The 16,521-nt window shown below is 39.3% G+C and overlaps 1 protein-coding gene across 1 annotated transcript in view; it reads right to left on the reverse strand.

Annotated features, from left to right (window-relative positions):
• The window catches only part of LOC150080206 (protogenin-like), a 393,090-nt gene extending 376,839 nt beyond the window's left edge, over window positions 1-16,251 (reverse strand). Inside the window, exons 1-2 of the mRNA XM_090380644.1 lie at window positions 16,231-16,251; window positions 15,728-15,902 (exon numbers count right to left, since the gene is read on the reverse strand). Of these exons, the coding sequence (XP_090236770.1) occupies window positions 15,728-15,902; window positions 16,231-16,251 (196 nt within the window). The remainder of the gene's footprint in view (window positions 1-15,727; window positions 15,903-16,230) is intronic.
• Window positions 16,252-16,521: the final 270 nt, after the last annotated feature.

Below are 16,521 nucleotides of genomic sequence, written 5' to 3' on the forward strand. Positions count from 1 at the left end.
ACTGGAGATGTGCAAATGTAACCCCAATTCACAAAGGAGGATCAAAGTCTGACATAAGTAATTATAGACCTGTGAGTTTAACTTCTTTTCCAGGAAAATTAATGGAAGCACTGGTTAAAGAAGCAATGCAGGATCATCTTGACAAGAATTCAGTTATAGCTCAGACACAGCATGGTTTTGTTAAGCGAAGGTCTTGACTGACCAATTTGATTGGATACTATGATGTAGTCACAAAAGAAATGGATGCAGGGAATAACTTTGATATTATATATTTGGATCTTAGAAAGGCTTTTGATACTGTTGCAGATGGAAGACTGCTGCACAAATTGGAGCAGTGTGGCATTGGTGGCAAATTGTTGCTATGGATAAAGGGATGGTTGAGTGACAGAAGACAGAGAGTGGTAATTAATGGACACTGCTCGTCGTGGGCTAATGTTATTAGTGGAGTCCCTCAGGGTTCAGTGTTGGGTCCATTGTTGTTTTCTGTATTTATAAATAATATTGATGATGGTATATGAAGCTTAATATCCAAGTTTGCAGACGATACAAAGGTTGGCAGGGTTGTTAAGGACGTTACTGATGCTATGCTGCTGCAACAGGATATGGAAAGGTTGAGCAGATGGGCTGAGAGGTGGCAAATGAAGTTTAACATTGACAAATGTAAAGTACTACATAAGGGAAACAGCAACCCCAGAGCAACTTATCAACTCTGTGGTACTACACTGACAGTGGTAGAGAATGAAAAGGACCTGGGGTAATTGTGCAGGCAGATATGAAGTTCTCTGAGCAGTGCAGACAGGCTGCAAGAGTAGCTCATGGTGTCTTATCAATGATATGCAGGAATTTTTCTAGCAGGGATAGGGAGGTGATTATTCCCTTGTATAAAGCAATGGTCAGGCCGCACCTTGAGTACTGTATACAGGTCTGGAGGCCTCATTTCAAGAAGGATGTAGAGCTGCTGGAACGAGTACAGAGAAGGGCAACAAGGTTAGTGAACGGAACGAAGGGTTGCTCTTACAAAGAAAGGCTTAAGTTTTGCAAATTACAGCGTCTGGAGACTAGGCACCAGCGAGGTGATCTGATAGAGGTGTACAAAGCCTTGAATGGTTTGAGCATGCTCAATGCTGATGGGATACTGCCTCTTGCTCAGAATAATCACCCGAGAGGGCATAAATTCAAATTGAGGAAAGACAGATGTAGGATAGATGTGCGAAAATTTGCCTTTAGTTGGTAGTTGGTTGGTGGAACAGACTTCCATCCCTTGTTGCGGAAGTTGATAGCCTAAATAAATTTAAGGCTCAGCTGGACAGGTATTTCGAACGAACAGAGGGGCGAAGTGGAAGGGGTTTTTTTTTTTTTTTTGGCTGATGCTGCATAAGCTTGCTTTCTTGCATCATATGCCTCTACTAATGCTAATGCATGTATTTTTCGTTGAGTTAGCAGTCCCGACTGTGGGCTTCGTGTTGTAATTTGGTTTTACTCGTGCAGTTATTTGGTTTTTTGTGGATTTCTGCTTCCCTTTGCACGGTGTCATCTTCTTAGGAAATTTTGGGTGTCTTGGTTTGGTTGTTTCTTCAATGTGGGATGAATAATTTTGGGATGATTTGCTGTGGTGCAGAAATTTCTGCGTGCGATTTGGTTGACAGAGAGGCTCCGGTGCCTCAGATTGTAGACTTTGCATGCCAGGAATTAGTTGCTCCTCTTCCTGCGGTGCGTGCGGCCTGACCCGTAAGCTGGGGGCATTCTTCCAAGGTGTCCGGGCAGTTGAATGATTAGATTTAAGGACATCTGGAAATGTAGCACATCGGCTTACTTCTGAGTCTTGGACGGAATAGTTTTGTACCCGAGACGGTAGAGAATGGGTGGTGCTGTTCTTCTGTGATTTATATGAGGAAGTTTGGAGTTCAGATGCTGGTTCTCCAGGAGGGGGAAATCGTTTATTGCACTGAAAACTCTTATTCACTCCTAATGTTTTGTTCGTTGAATGGCTTGGCATTGATCCTGAGGGGGGAATGATATTCGTCAGTTGTCTTTTCCTGTGATCAAGAATGATTTTTTCCCTTGGAAAGAACACTGTTCGTTCTTGCCTTCTGAAGGGGGGAGCTGGAGACCAGTGGATTCGGCCTGATAAGGGATGTCGATCGAGGCCTCAACAGAGCCTCTTCTGGAATTTGTAGCGGAAGGAACGCAACTAGATTTCGTTTTACACTCAGTACAAATTAAGACGATATTGGTCTTTTCATAAATCTTAATAAGGTCCTGTGCGTTGAGAAGGTTGGCAAGCTCTCTAGAATCCTCGAACTTATTCAGTTCGATTTTATTGTAGATGTCTAGAAAAATAAGCTTGATGTCCTTGTTACATCGCTGCAAAAATGTGACTTTATCATGCAGTTCTGCAAGGTTCGTTTCATCATACTGAAGCTGAATTCCATTTTCGAAATGACGTCGGATGAGGTCTCCTGGAGGTTCCTTAGCTCGTTTTCCATGAAGTTGACTCTTGACATCACAATTTCGGTAATGCTGACGAACGCTTCCATGACGGTGGAATTACTTTCGGTAGTCATTTTATGCTGATGTTCGAGTTTTGCGACTACATTCTCTGTCAGAAGCAAGTGCACATCTTTTAACTGATCTAGTCCAGATACCGATTCCGTAACGGCGACTTGAATTGGGTTCACAAGGATTCTCAGCTCATCACAGCCAATGGGATCAGTCTGTTCCGAATGTTTTCTGTAAAAGGTGGGATGCGCTGTGTCAACTTTATAGCTTTATTGATCGTTTTGCAGACACCGCATTTCCATGCAAGTTTAATTTCTTTGTGAGCTTTATGATATCCGAATATGGACTACAAGGTCCGCAGAGACATACCTGCTTACGGGAAGAACATACAAGTAGAAAATCTGCTTGCTTGAGACATCCAGTACACACCAAATTTTCGCTGGCGAGAGTGCCTTTCTTTGTCAGAGGTGGAAACAATGATAAAAATTATAAAAATTACCTTGAAATTGACGACCTGATGCAGCGTGTACATATCAAGAGATCCTCTGTGAGTTTAGTCCCTGGTAGACGAAAAACCACAATTGAATAGCCTTACAAAACCATTTAAAACTGATAAATTTCTGGAGCACATGTTCACCACGGTATGCGCATGGGTAAACCCCTTAAAGAAGTTAGTTCTTTAAGGGGGTTACATATCTAACCTTAAAGAGGTTAAAGAAGTTAGTTCAGCTAGAGATGAAGGAGTTGAAAAGTGTTAGAATAGGAACATTGGGACGATGAACGGAAAGAGTAGAGAGATTGTGGATTTGATGCAAAGAAGAAAAGTGAAGATCTTATGCCTACAAGAGACTAGGTGGAAGGGAAATAAAGCAAAACAGCTCGGTGAAGGGTATGTTGTTCTTTAGAGGAGTGGATGAGGGAGGAAGAATTGGAGTATTATGCTGACCCCATATGAACGTGGGAAGAAGGCGAGGACAAAGAAGAAGTGTCATTAACAACCCTGCCAACCTTCGCATCTTCTGCAAACTTGAACATTAAGCCTGATATACTATCAGGCTTAATGTTCAAGTTTGCCTGATGTATACCTGATATACCTGATATATCATCAATATCAGTTATAAATACAGAAAACAACAATGGACCCAACACTGAACCCTGAGGGACTCCAATAATAATATTAGTCCACAAAGAGCACTGTCCATTGATTATGACTTCCACTTAATAAACCCATGCTGTGTCAAGCTATAACTGAAGTCTTTGTCTAGATGATCCTGCAAGGCTTCTTTAACCAGTGCCTCCATTAATTTCCCTGGAACAGAAGTTAAACTAACAGGTCTGTAATTACCTGTCTCCCTGTGATCCTCCTTTGTGGATTGGGGTCACATTTGCACATTTCCAGTCCATTGGAACCTCCCCTGAGTCCAGGGAAGCTCTCATACTTATTGCTAAGGGTACTTCCTTTACTTACTTCCTTTGCCACCTCCTTTAATATAACTGGATAGATTACATCCACCCCAGGTGCTTTTGTTGTGTTTATCTTCAACAATTTCTCTTCCACTTTACTCTCAGTTATTACAAGATTATCTAGATTACTGCCAGAGTTGAATACACATCTGGCATTCCCCACCCTGAATAACTTCTTACATGTGAATGCCAATGCAAAATATTCATTTGGCTTGTTAGCTACCTGAGCAGGATCATCAACAGTAGCACCATCGATATCAAGTTGACCAATCTGATTCATCCCGTTCCTTCTAGAGTTTACATAAGTAAAGAACTCTTTGCTGTTTTTCTTTGCATCCTTTGCCAAAAATTTCTTATAATCTGCCTTCGCCTGCCTAACCTCCTTTGTAACTTGGTTACAGACCAATAGGCCTCTGTGTCACATGTTAATTTATATGTATCCCAACATTTTTCTTCCCTGTCACATGTCTAATTAATTCATCTGACATACATTTAGGCCTAAATCTTGAACAATATTTCTTTGTTGGTATATAAAGCCTAGTAGCTTCCAAGATTAATTCTTTGAATGCTTCCCATTTCGAATTTGCTGTTGGCAACATCATCAGTTGGTTCCACCGTAAAGAATTTAAATAAATACAGTCTCAGACCACCATAGTTACCTTTACAAAAGCAAAGCTCTTCACTTTACCCTTGATCGTAGTTACCTCTTTGAGTAAATCCCACTTCAGCACACTGTGATCACTGCCACTTAGTGGTTCCTTTATCTGCAGATTCTTAAATGCATGAAGAATCACTACTGATAATCAGATAAAGAGTATCACTCCCTCTAGTTGCTTCCCGAACATGCTGCTGTAGAAAACAATCATCCAATAAATCCACAAAGGGCTTGTAGTGTGTGTGTGACCAATCCACAAATTCCAGTCAATATCCGGAAAATTAAAATCACCCATTATAAGACACTAATTTACTGGCCCACTCTATTTCTCTGCACAATTGCTCATTATACTCATCAGATTCATTAGGCCTATAACACACACCTACTTTCATTTTTCCTTTCCAGTACTTATTTCACACCAGTCAGACTCAACACTGCATTGTCCACCAAAATCAATTTGATGCACTTCCTTAGATTTTATGTTTCTTAACTAACAGCATAACTCCTCCTCCCTTCCTGTCCTGTGTATCCTTCCTGTACACATTGTACTCCCCAAATTCCGGTTCCGCACTGCTCATGTCTGTGTTACACCATGTCTCTGATATCCGAACAATATCTGCCTTTGGCGTCTTGACTAGCATTTCAAGCTTATCAAATTTATTAACTATAGTCCTAGCATTGGTGTACATGCAAGTATACATGCACCACTGATGATGGTATATCAGATTTAATGTCTTAAGTTTGCATACAGTATAAAAAAAATTGGCAGGGTTGTTAATGACACTAATGACAGCACACTACTGCAACAGAATCTAGAGAAATTGAGCAGATGCACTGAGAGGAGCAACTGAAATTTAATATTGACAAATGTAAGGTACCGTATATCGGTAGAAGTAGCCCAGACTAACATATCAACTGCGTGGTACTACACTGAGGGTGGTAGAGAATGAAAAAGACCTTGTGATAATTGTGCAGTAAGATATGAAGTTTTGTGAGCAGTGTGGACAGTGTGCAAGAGCAGCTCATGGTGGCTTATCACTGATATAGACGAATTTTTCCGGAGGGGAAAAGGAGGTGATTATCCCCTTTTATAAGGTAATGGTCAGACCACACCACGAGTTCTGTATACAGGTGTAAAGACCTCATTTTAGGAAAGATGTAGAGCTGCTAAAACAAGTACAGAGAAGGGTAACAAGATTAGTGAATGGAACAAAGGGTTGCTCTTATGAAAAAAGGCTTAAGTTTTGAAATTAGTGTCTGGAGACTAGGCACCTGCGAAGTGATCCGACTGTAGTGTAAAAGGCCTTCAATCATTTGAGCATGTGAATGCTGATGGAATTCTTTCTCTTGCCTGGATGAATCGTCTGAGGAGACATAAATTCAAATTGAGGAAAGACAATTGTAGAATAGATGTGTGGAATTTTGACTTTAGCCAGCTGGTGGTTGACTGGAGCGAACTTGCATCTGTCATTGGAAGCTTAAATAAATTAAAGGCAGAACTAGGCAAACATTTGGAGCGAATTTATTTTATTTATTTATATTTAATTAATTTATTTTTATTATTTATTTTTATTATATTTATTATTTATTAACTATTATATTTTTATTATTTATTAACTATTATATTTTTATTATTTATTAACTATTATATTTTTATTATTTATTTTTTATTATATTTTTATTTATTTTATTTATTATTATATTTTTATTTATTTATTTATTTTATTTATTATTATTTATTACTTTTTTGTTTGCACCGTTGTTCTAACAATCATCCTGGATTGGGACTTCCTTGGGCCAGGATAGTCCTCCTCTTTTCTCCTTCCCTCTCTTCATCTTATTAGCATTAGCATTAGTTGAGGCATATGATGCAAGAAACAAGCTTATACAGCATCAGCCAAAGGAGGGAAAAAAAAAAAAAAAAAAAAAAAAATTCTTCCTATGGGATCAGGTACGAGGTTATTACCACATTGACCAAGATTTTTGCAGCTCTGGCACACGCTAAGTTTTCATTTATATTTAGTCATTTTATTGACTTAATTGTTATACAAAATAATTTTTTTTTAATTAGCTTTCTACTTCTAGCAAAGCTCCGTGGTTTATTTTTGAAATTATATAGTGATTTTGAAAGTTAATACTTAAGTGTCCATACATTTTACATTCATAAATTGCTGCCATTGTTATACGATACGGAATAGCATAAGATTAACGTAAAACTAGAGAGCGAAAAACGTAGAACTGCATTAGAAATCTGTTAGATTACTACTGTTTATCAATTAATCAGTAAAATTTATTAATCTTATTAAAGTTCGTTGTTAATTAAATTATACTTCATGGAATCATGACCCAGACTAGAGCAGCAATGCAGCGTTCAAAGAATAGCCAGAGTGATGTGGCTCGCGGGAGAACTGAAGGGGGTAATTCTCCAACACACAGTCTAAAACAATACACTGTTGTTATTTGGTTTTTAGTAGCATTAGCAACTAAGGCCATATTGTTCTGGGGATATGCGTTGGTCATTCTCTGACTTTTTACGCATCCTCCGTATTTGGTGGTCACGAGCTCAAACTCCGGTCTAATCAAGAAGTGTGTGCTGCACACTGCTGCTCCTGCCCAACTGGATACGGAAAAGAACCTAAAAAAAAAAAAAAAATACTCAAAATGTGAAATGTTTGCAGACCTGTCTAGAACAGGACACGATCTAGCCAAGGAGGATGTCTTGGCGTGTGCTAGATGCAGAGACTGTGAAGAAATTAGGTGCCACCTCAGCGTTCTGATGGGCGTCTATGAGAGTTTGAGGTGTAGGGTAATGCCCTCGAAGAAATTAATATGAGAGGCCCATCAAGCTCTCAGCTGCCTAACTCAATGCCAGAGCTCACTCTTGTACATCATGCAACACAGTGGCAATCTCCAAGGCAGAATGCACTGGTCCCACAGGAACTAGTTATTGGCAGCGACTCTATTGTCAGGGAGACTGGGAATTAATTCTCCAAAAAGGATAACTGAAACAGAACCAGGTTATGTCTGCCAGGGGCAAAAGTTGATGACTTTGTAGGGCAGATATCATCTTTTAAGGGCACAAAAGGTGATTTTGTTGTACACGTTGACACAAATGACCATAAGAGTGAGAGATCTGCAGATCACAGGTCAATTCTGGAAAAAAGTCCCGAGTGAAGGTTAAATTTGAAAGTGTCTGCAATTATCCCCAGACGAAATAGGAGGGAGTATATGATAAAAGCCTTGTCAATCAATTCTGCCCTGGAGAGATTGTGCAAGGCTCATGGGGTAGACGTTTTTTCATTATTATATTTTTGCTTGCTAACAGGAGAGACTGCTTCTACAGGGATGGAATACACTTAAATAAAAAAGGGTGCAAGAATATTTGCTGATGCTATAGAGGCAGTGTTAAGTCGGTTGGAAAACTGCTAGATTGAGGGGGTTCACAGACTAAAAGATTAACTGTAGCTGCAGGCAGAGGCAAAAATTATTCATGCACTGCTTCTATTGTAATGAGTAGCAGCCTAGAGAGCAAGATGCTGGGGACTTCAAGAGCTGCTGGGAGTCATCATGGAACAATTAAATACGTGGGATATGTTAGGGTAACTAAAAGTAAGAACAAGTGCATGTACACTTGGATTATTAATATGAGATACTAATGCAGATATTAATGAGATATAAATGAGATACTAATCAAGACATCTTCTTTGCATCCTTTGTCAAAGATTTCTCATAACGTACCTTTGCTTGCCTAACCTCCTTCGTGACTTGATTACAAACTAACTCAGTGGTTCTCAATCTTTTATCACTCAAGTTACGCCTTAAATTAAAAGACGAATACTAACAGCACACCGAAATAGTGATTGCCAGCACACCAGTGTGAACCACTCGACTAGCTTATATCTACCACAGTTTGTTTGTTTGTTATTTGGTTTTTAGGAGCATTAGCAACTAAGGCCATATTACTCCAGGGATATGTGGTGGTCATTCCCTGACCTTTCCGCATCCTCTGTATTTGGTGGGCACGGGCTCGAACCCCGGTCTAATCAAGAAGTGTGTGCTAGGCACTGCTGCTCCTGGCCACCTGGCTACGGATGCTGCTCCTGGCCACCTGGCTACGGAGGCGCCATCTAGCACAGACTTCTGTGTCTCATGATAATTTATATGCATCCCATGAATTTTTCTTCTCTGCCACAAATCTCATCTGACATCCATTTGGGCCTAAACCTAGAACAGTATTTCTTAGTTGGAACAAAAAGCCTAGTAGCTTCCAAGATTACTTCCTTGAATGCTTCCCATTTAGAATTTGCTGTTGGTAATGTCATCAGTTGGTCCCATTGTATAGAATTAATAGAATTATTAATGAAATATATATTAATATATATTTATATATTATCAGGAATCAGATTGATTATATCCTTATACAGCAAACGTGGCATTCCAGTGTAATCACAGTAAAAACACTTCCTGGAGCAGATTGTGGCAGTGCTCTTCAGTTACTCCACATTGTTCTCAAGCTGAAGCTGGGAGTCTGCTGACGAGGCTACTAGGAGACGGTCGTGTTCAAAGCCGATAAGTGGATTTTTCTTATTTATTGATTTGAAATTATTGTTTTTCTAAAACTTTCGATTTAAATTTAGTAGTATAACATTATTTTGTGATTTTCTGATTAATTTGGTGTATTTATTCTTTATTCGGTCTTGTTATTGCATAAAGGTATCGGTAAGGGTATCCACGTGTTTGCAACTCCGCTGAACGAGAAGTTCTTTAGCCATATTTAGCCGCTTGATTGAATATTTTTTACATCGAATTATTTCTGTAAGTAGCTTATAGACCTAGTAAGGATCGTTAGTTTATTCTGAATTGAGACAACGAGATTTGAAAGTTAATTAATACTTAAGTGCCTGTAGATATAAAGTTCGTAAGTTCCCGCCTTTGTGATAGGATAGTTATATACCGTACTAGATAGCGTTAGTTGAACTTCGTTAGCAGTTAAATTGTACTTTTAAATAAATACATATAACGACTTAGATTACAAACGTAACATAATATTTAACATAATTAATAACATAACATAATTAATTATAATTAATTAATAAATTAATAGAATCATGACTCAGACCAGAGCAGCAAAGCAAAAGGCTCAAGCTAATGGAAGTGCTGTGGCTCAGAGCAGAACTGAGGGGGGGCAGTTGTCCTCTGACTCACAGCCTTATAAAATGCACTGTTTGCTTGATGTTTGCAGAGCAATCGGGTACGGGACATGATACCGCCATGGGGGATGTCTTTGTGTGTGTGCGCGATGCAAGGAGTGTATCGATATCAGGCAACAACTCAGCGTTCTTGTGGGCCTATATGAGAGCTTGAAGGACAGGGTGGATGCCCTCGAAGAAACTAAATTGAGGGCCCATCAAGCTCTCAGCTGCCTACATCAACGCCAGAGCTTGCACTTGGGCATCACGTGACACAGAGGCAATCCCCAAGGCAGAATGCGCTGGTCCCGAAGGAACTAGTAGTTGTTGGTGACTCGATTGTCGGGGAAACGGGGAACATGCTTTGTAAAAAGGATAGGTGGAACAGGACCAGGGTATGTCTGCCAGGGGCAAAGGTTGATGACGTAGTAGAGCGAATATCATCTTTTAAGGGCATAAAAGGTGATATAGTTGTACACATTGGCACTAATGATATTAAGAGTACGAGACCGGCAGAATTACTTAACAAGTACAGGTCACTGTTGAACAAAAGCCGAGAATTAGGGTTAAATTTGAAAGTGTCTGCAATTCTGCCCAGACACGATAGGAGGGAGTATATGATGAGAGCCTTGTCGATCAATTCGGCCCTGGAATCATTGTGCAAGGCTCAAGGGGTAGAATTTTTTTCAGCCTGGACTGTACTTGTTAACAGGAGAGATTGCTTCTACAGGGATGGGATACACTTAAATAGAAAGGGTGCAAGAATATTTGCTGATGCTATCGAGGCAGTGTTAGGTGGGTCGGAAAACTGCTAGCTTGGGGGGAGACAAAGACCAATAGATTGACAGTAGCCACTGGCAGAGGTGAAAGAGATTCTTGCACTGCTTCTATTAGAATGAGCAGAAGCCCGAAAAACAAGATGCTTGATATTTCAGAGACTGCCGGGAGCCATTGCGGTACAAGTAAACACATGGGTTGTGTTAGGGTAGCTAAGAATAGAAACAGGTGCAGGTATACTTGTGTGTACACCAATGCTAGGAGTTTAGTAAACAAATTTGATGAATTTGAGGTATTGCTCAAAACATCAAAGGCAGATATTGTTGGGATATCAGAGACGTGGTGTCACACAGATATAAGGGATGCAGAACGAACTGGAATTTGGGGAGTACAACGTCTACAGAAAGGATAGACAGGATAGGAAGGGGGGAGGGGTTATGCTATTAGTTAAGAAACACATAAAAACCAAGGAAGTGAAGCCAGTCGACATCGCTGGACAGTGCAGTGTTGAGTCAGTTTGGTGTGACATAAGCATTGGGAGATCAAAATTGAGAGTAGGAGTGTGCTATAGGCCTAATGACTCTGATGAGTATAATAAGAAACTGTACAGGGAAATAGAGTGGGCCAGTAAATCAGAGAGTCTTATAATGGGAGATTTTAATTTCCCAGATATTGACTGGAATTTGGGGGCTGGTCACTCACACATTAGCAGGGATTTTGAGGATTTATTGGATGATTGTTTTCTACATCAGCATGTTCGGGAAGCAACTAGAGGGAGTAATACTCTTGATTTGATTATCAGCAGTGATTCTTCATACATTAAGAATCTGCAGATAAATGAACCACTAGGTGGCAGTGATCACAGTGTGCTGAAGTGGGATTTACTCAAAGAGGTAACTACCATTAGGGGTAAAGGGAAGGGTTATTGCTTCCGTAAAGGCGACTACGATGGACTGAGACAGTATTTAAATTCTATACAGTGGGACAAACTGATGATGTTACCAACAGCAAATTCAAAATGGGAAGCATTCAAGGAACTAATCTTGGAAGCTACTAGGCTTTACATACCAACTAAGAAATATTGTTCAAGGTTTAGGCCAAAATGGATGTCAGATGAACTAATGAGGCATATGGCAGAGAAGAAAAACGCATGGGATACTTACAAATTAACACATGACACAGAAGCCCATGATAGATACAAGTTGATATGCAACCAAGTTACAAAGGAGGTTATGCAGGCGAAGGCAGATTACGAGAAATCCTTGGCAAGGGATGCAAAGAAAAACAGCAAAGAGTTCTTTACTTATGTAAACTCTAGAAGGAAGGGGATGAATCAGATTGGTCCACTTGATATTGATGGGTCAACTGTTGATGATCCTGCTCAGGTAGCTAACAAACTAAATGAATATTTTGCATCGACATTCACACATGAGGAGTTATTCAGCAAGGGGAATGCCAGAGGTGTATTCAACTCTAGCAGTAAGCTACAGAATCTTGAAATAACTGGGAGTAAAGTGGAGGAGAAATTGTTGAAGATAAACACAAGAAAGGCACCCGGGGTGGATGGGATCTATCCAGTTATATTAAAGGAGGTGGCAAAGGAAGTAAGCAAACCCTTAGCCATAATTATGAGAGCTTCCTTGGACTCAGGGGAAGTACCCATAGACTGGAAATGTGCAAATGTGACCCCAATTCACAAAGGAGGATCAAAGGCTGACACAAGTAATTATAGACCTGTGAGCTTAACTTCTGTTCCAGGAAAATTAATGGAGGCACTGGTTAAAGAAGCACTGCAGGATCATTTAGACAAGACTTCAGTTATAGTTCGGACACAGCATGGTTTTGTTAAGGGGAAGTCTTGCCTGACCAATTTGATTGGATACTATGATGCAGTCACAAAAGAACTGGATGCAGGGAATAGCTTTGATATTATATACTTGGATCTTAGAAAGGCTTTTGATACTGTTGCACATGGAAGACTGCTACACAAATTGGAGCAGTGTGACATTGGAGGCAAATTGCTGCTATGGATAAAGGGGTGGTTGAGGGGGAGAAGACAGAGAGTGGTAATCAATGGACACTGCTCATCGTGGACTAATGTTATTAGTGGAGTCCCTCAGGGCTCAGTGTTGGGTCCATTATTGTTTTCTGTATTTATAAATGATATTGATGATGGTATATCAAGCTTAATGTCCAAGTTTTCAGACGATACAAAGGTTGGCAGGGTTGTCAAGGACACTACTGACACTATGCTGCTGCAACAGGATCTGGAAAGGTTGAGCAGATGGGCTGAGAGGTGGCAAATGAAGTTTAACATTGACAAATGTAAAGTACTACACATGGGAAACAGCAACCCCAGAGCAACGTATCAACTCTGTAGTACTACACTGATAGTGGTAGAGAATGAAAGGGACTTGGGGGTGGTTGTGCAGGCAGATATGAAGTTCTCTGAGCAGTGCAGACGGGCTGCAAGAGTAGCTCATGGAGTATTGTCAATGATATACAGGAATTTTTCCAGCAGGGATAAGGAGGTGATTATTCCCTTGTATAAGGCAATGGTCAGGCCACACCTAAGAGTACTGTATACAGGTCTGGAGGCCTCATTTCAAGAAGGATGTAGAGCTGCTGGAATGAGTACAGAGAAGGGCAACAAGATTAGTGAATGGAACAAAGGGGTGCTCTTACGAAGAAAGGCTTAAGTTTTGCAAATTACAGTGTCTGGAGACTAGGCACCAGCGAGGTGATTTGATAGAGGTGTATAAAGCCTTGAATGGGTTGAGCATGCTCAATGCTGATGGGATTCTTCCTCTAGCTCAGAATAATCACCTGAGAGGGCATAAATTCAAATTGAGGAAAGACAGATGTAGGATAGATGTGCGGAAATTTGCCTTTAGCCAGCGGGTGGTTGGTTGGTGGAACAGACTTCCATCCCTTGTCATGGAGGTTGATAGCCTAAATAAGTTTAAGGCTCAGCTGGACAGGTATTTTGAACGAAGAGGGGTGAAGTGGAAGTGGGTTTTTTTTTTTTTTTTTTTTCCTTGGCTGATGCTGCATAAGCTTGCTTTCTTGCATCAAATGCCTGTACTAATGCTAATGCTAAAGATCATGAATAAGGTTTTCCTTAAACGATTGGAAGTAGAAAATATTCCAAACGATTAAATGCTTGAAACAGGCAATCATTTTCAAGCTCTATTAGAACTACATGGCGATATGCTGCCTGAGGAAATGTAGGAAAACACAAAAAGCATTATTAAGGATTCAGCAAATAGACACATTAGAGAAAGGTCAAAGATCAGGAAGCCTTGGATTACAGAAGCCACTTTTAAACTTATTGAACAGAGTAGAACTGCAAGAGCCCAGAGTGTACAAGGAAACGAAGAGTATCAGGAACTAAGCAAAGTCATCAAGCACTGTTTAAGCCAGGACAAACAGGATTATATCAATCGAAAGTGTAAAGAAATCGAATACTAAAATAAATGAAACACTAAAAAGATGTATGATGTAATTAAGTCCTTAAGACAAAAGTTCCGACCAAAACTTAATGTAATTAAGGACTCCAAAAGGGAAATTTTAAAAGAGAACACAATCAAAGGATGGTGGAAAGAATACTGTGAGCAGCTCTTCCGAGCACCTGCTGGCACTAATGATCTGCCACCCCCTTTTCAAAAGTGTGATCTTGAACCAGTTCCACTGAAGGAAGACATCAAAAAAGCCATCAGAGAACTAACATGTGGCAAGTCACCTGGAACTGATTAAAGTTACAGGTGTGAAGGGCGGGATTTTTTTCATAAAATGATTGTAAAAATTTGGGAAATGGGATAGCAGCCATCAGAATAGAAGAAATCAATTTTCATCCCCTTACCAAAAAAAAAAAAAAAAAAAAGGAGACCTGAAAATTTGCTCAAATTACAGGACTATTAGCCTAATTTTTCACGCTAGCAAGATTCTTCTTAAAATCATATTGAACAGAATCTCAAAAAAACTTGAAGAAGAAATGCCAGAAGAGCAAGCAGGTTTCAGAAGGGGTAGAGGAACCAGAGATCAGATCTTAAGCCTACGACTGATTATAGAAAAATGCAAAGAATTGAATGTTCTGGTTGCTTTGTGTTTTGTAGATTATGCAAAAGCATTTGATTGTGTTCAACATGAGAAACGATGACTATTATGGATTTCCCAATCCACATAATTCAGCTGTTTAAGTTACTGTACCAGGAAGGAACTGTGAGAACGAACATGGGAAACACGGACTTTTCATAATAGGTAACGGTGTCAGGCAGGGCTGTATTTTGTCACCTCACCTTTTTAATCTTAATGCCGAAGATATCATGCGTGAAGCTTTGAAAGATTTGTTTCATGACTCCCAGTAGTTCCTGAAATCCCCAGCAACTTGCTTTCCAGGTTGCTTCTCATTCCAATAGTAGCAGTGCAAGAATCACTTCCACCTCTGCTTGCAGCTACTGTTAATCTATTAGTCTGTGATATTAGTGATTCTGACTGTAATCATTACCCAAAGTATAAAACAATTAGGTGAGGGGGAAAACACCTTTTCTGACCTCAAAAATTTATCCTTCACAAAATTAAAGTATATTTTTATCTAGTACTAACTCAGAAGAAGATTATAATCCACAAAAACAGTAACAGGATGGTTACTTTTTTTAACCATTCTTAGCAGGATTGCTAATCTTCTGATCACATCAAAAGCCTCTCCCTCCCCCTGCCAGGGGCTCACATCTGGTGAGTATGTCTTGGTGATTCCTCTCTCTCTCTCTCTCTCTCTCTCTCTCTCTCTCTCTCTCTCTCTCTCGAATTTTTTTTTGGCTGGTGCAGCAAGCTCAGGCTTCCTTGCAACATATGGCTAATAATAATAATAATAGTCGGGGAGTTCCTTGACCAACAGTAACACCAGACATAACAACAACCACCCTGTGTACTTGATAGCAAAAGCCATCACAAAGGGGAACCCCCAATCAGGGAGAAATAATATGAGCAATAATAATAATGTAAACTACCTAATAAATACAGCAGTCTAAGTTCTTTACAAGCTTTTTACTTTTTCATTACCTGGGTAATAATATTTCACAGCAATAATCAATTTAAAAAGAAAAAACTGAAATCATTCAAATTAGAAAAGAGTGACACTTACGAGCTACTACCACTCTAATTGGCTTGCTGACTAGAGCACCAACATTATTCTGTAATACACAGGTGTAGTTGCCTTCATCTTTCTTACTATGCTTTTTCTTTTGATACTGTACTTTATCAATATATAATGATCCATTGGAAAAAGAATGGTAGCGATCATCATGTATTTCTATTCCCTAGAAAAATATATGAAATTAGAAAAGTTACTCCTTGAATTTTGTGATATTGCAAATTTGCTTCAAGTTTCTAATATGAGTGATAGACTGAATAGACAATTAAGGTCAATTAAAAAAAAGACTTAAGCAAAAAAAAAAAAACAACATCCTTAAGTTATGTTTCTTCCCTAACAAGTTAATTAGCATAACATTATTAAAATTAACAGATTTATAGAGGCTTGTTTTTTTTTTTTTTTTTGAAAATCTAAACGGTGCTGTTAATGAAAAATAAAAATACCAGTTTATTTTTATTATTAATTGAATTAATATTAATTAAAACAATTTTTACTGTCAACTGGAGACTCACCATGTGAATCTCAAAACCCAATTTATTAAATTTTATGGCAACAGGTTTTACTGAGGTGATTACCCCGTTGTATAAGACAATGGCTCTGCTGCATCTTGAGTACTGTATACAGGTCTGGATTCCTCATTTTAGAAAGGATGGGGATTTGTTCTTACCAAAATAGGCTTCAGTTCTGAAAACTGCAGCATCTGGAAACTAGGCACTTGTGATGTGATTTCATTGAGGCATTTAAATCTTTGAATGAAATGAGCATGCTCAATGCTCATGACATTC

The sequence above is a fragment of the Mastigoproctus giganteus genome, chromosome 9 (assembly GCF_048544385.1).
Source record: "Mastigoproctus giganteus isolate SK-2022 chromosome 9, ASM4854438v1, whole genome shotgun sequence".
In the NCBI taxonomy this organism is placed as follows: domain Eukaryota; kingdom Metazoa; phylum Arthropoda; class Arachnida; order Uropygi; family Thelyphonidae; genus Mastigoproctus; species Mastigoproctus giganteus.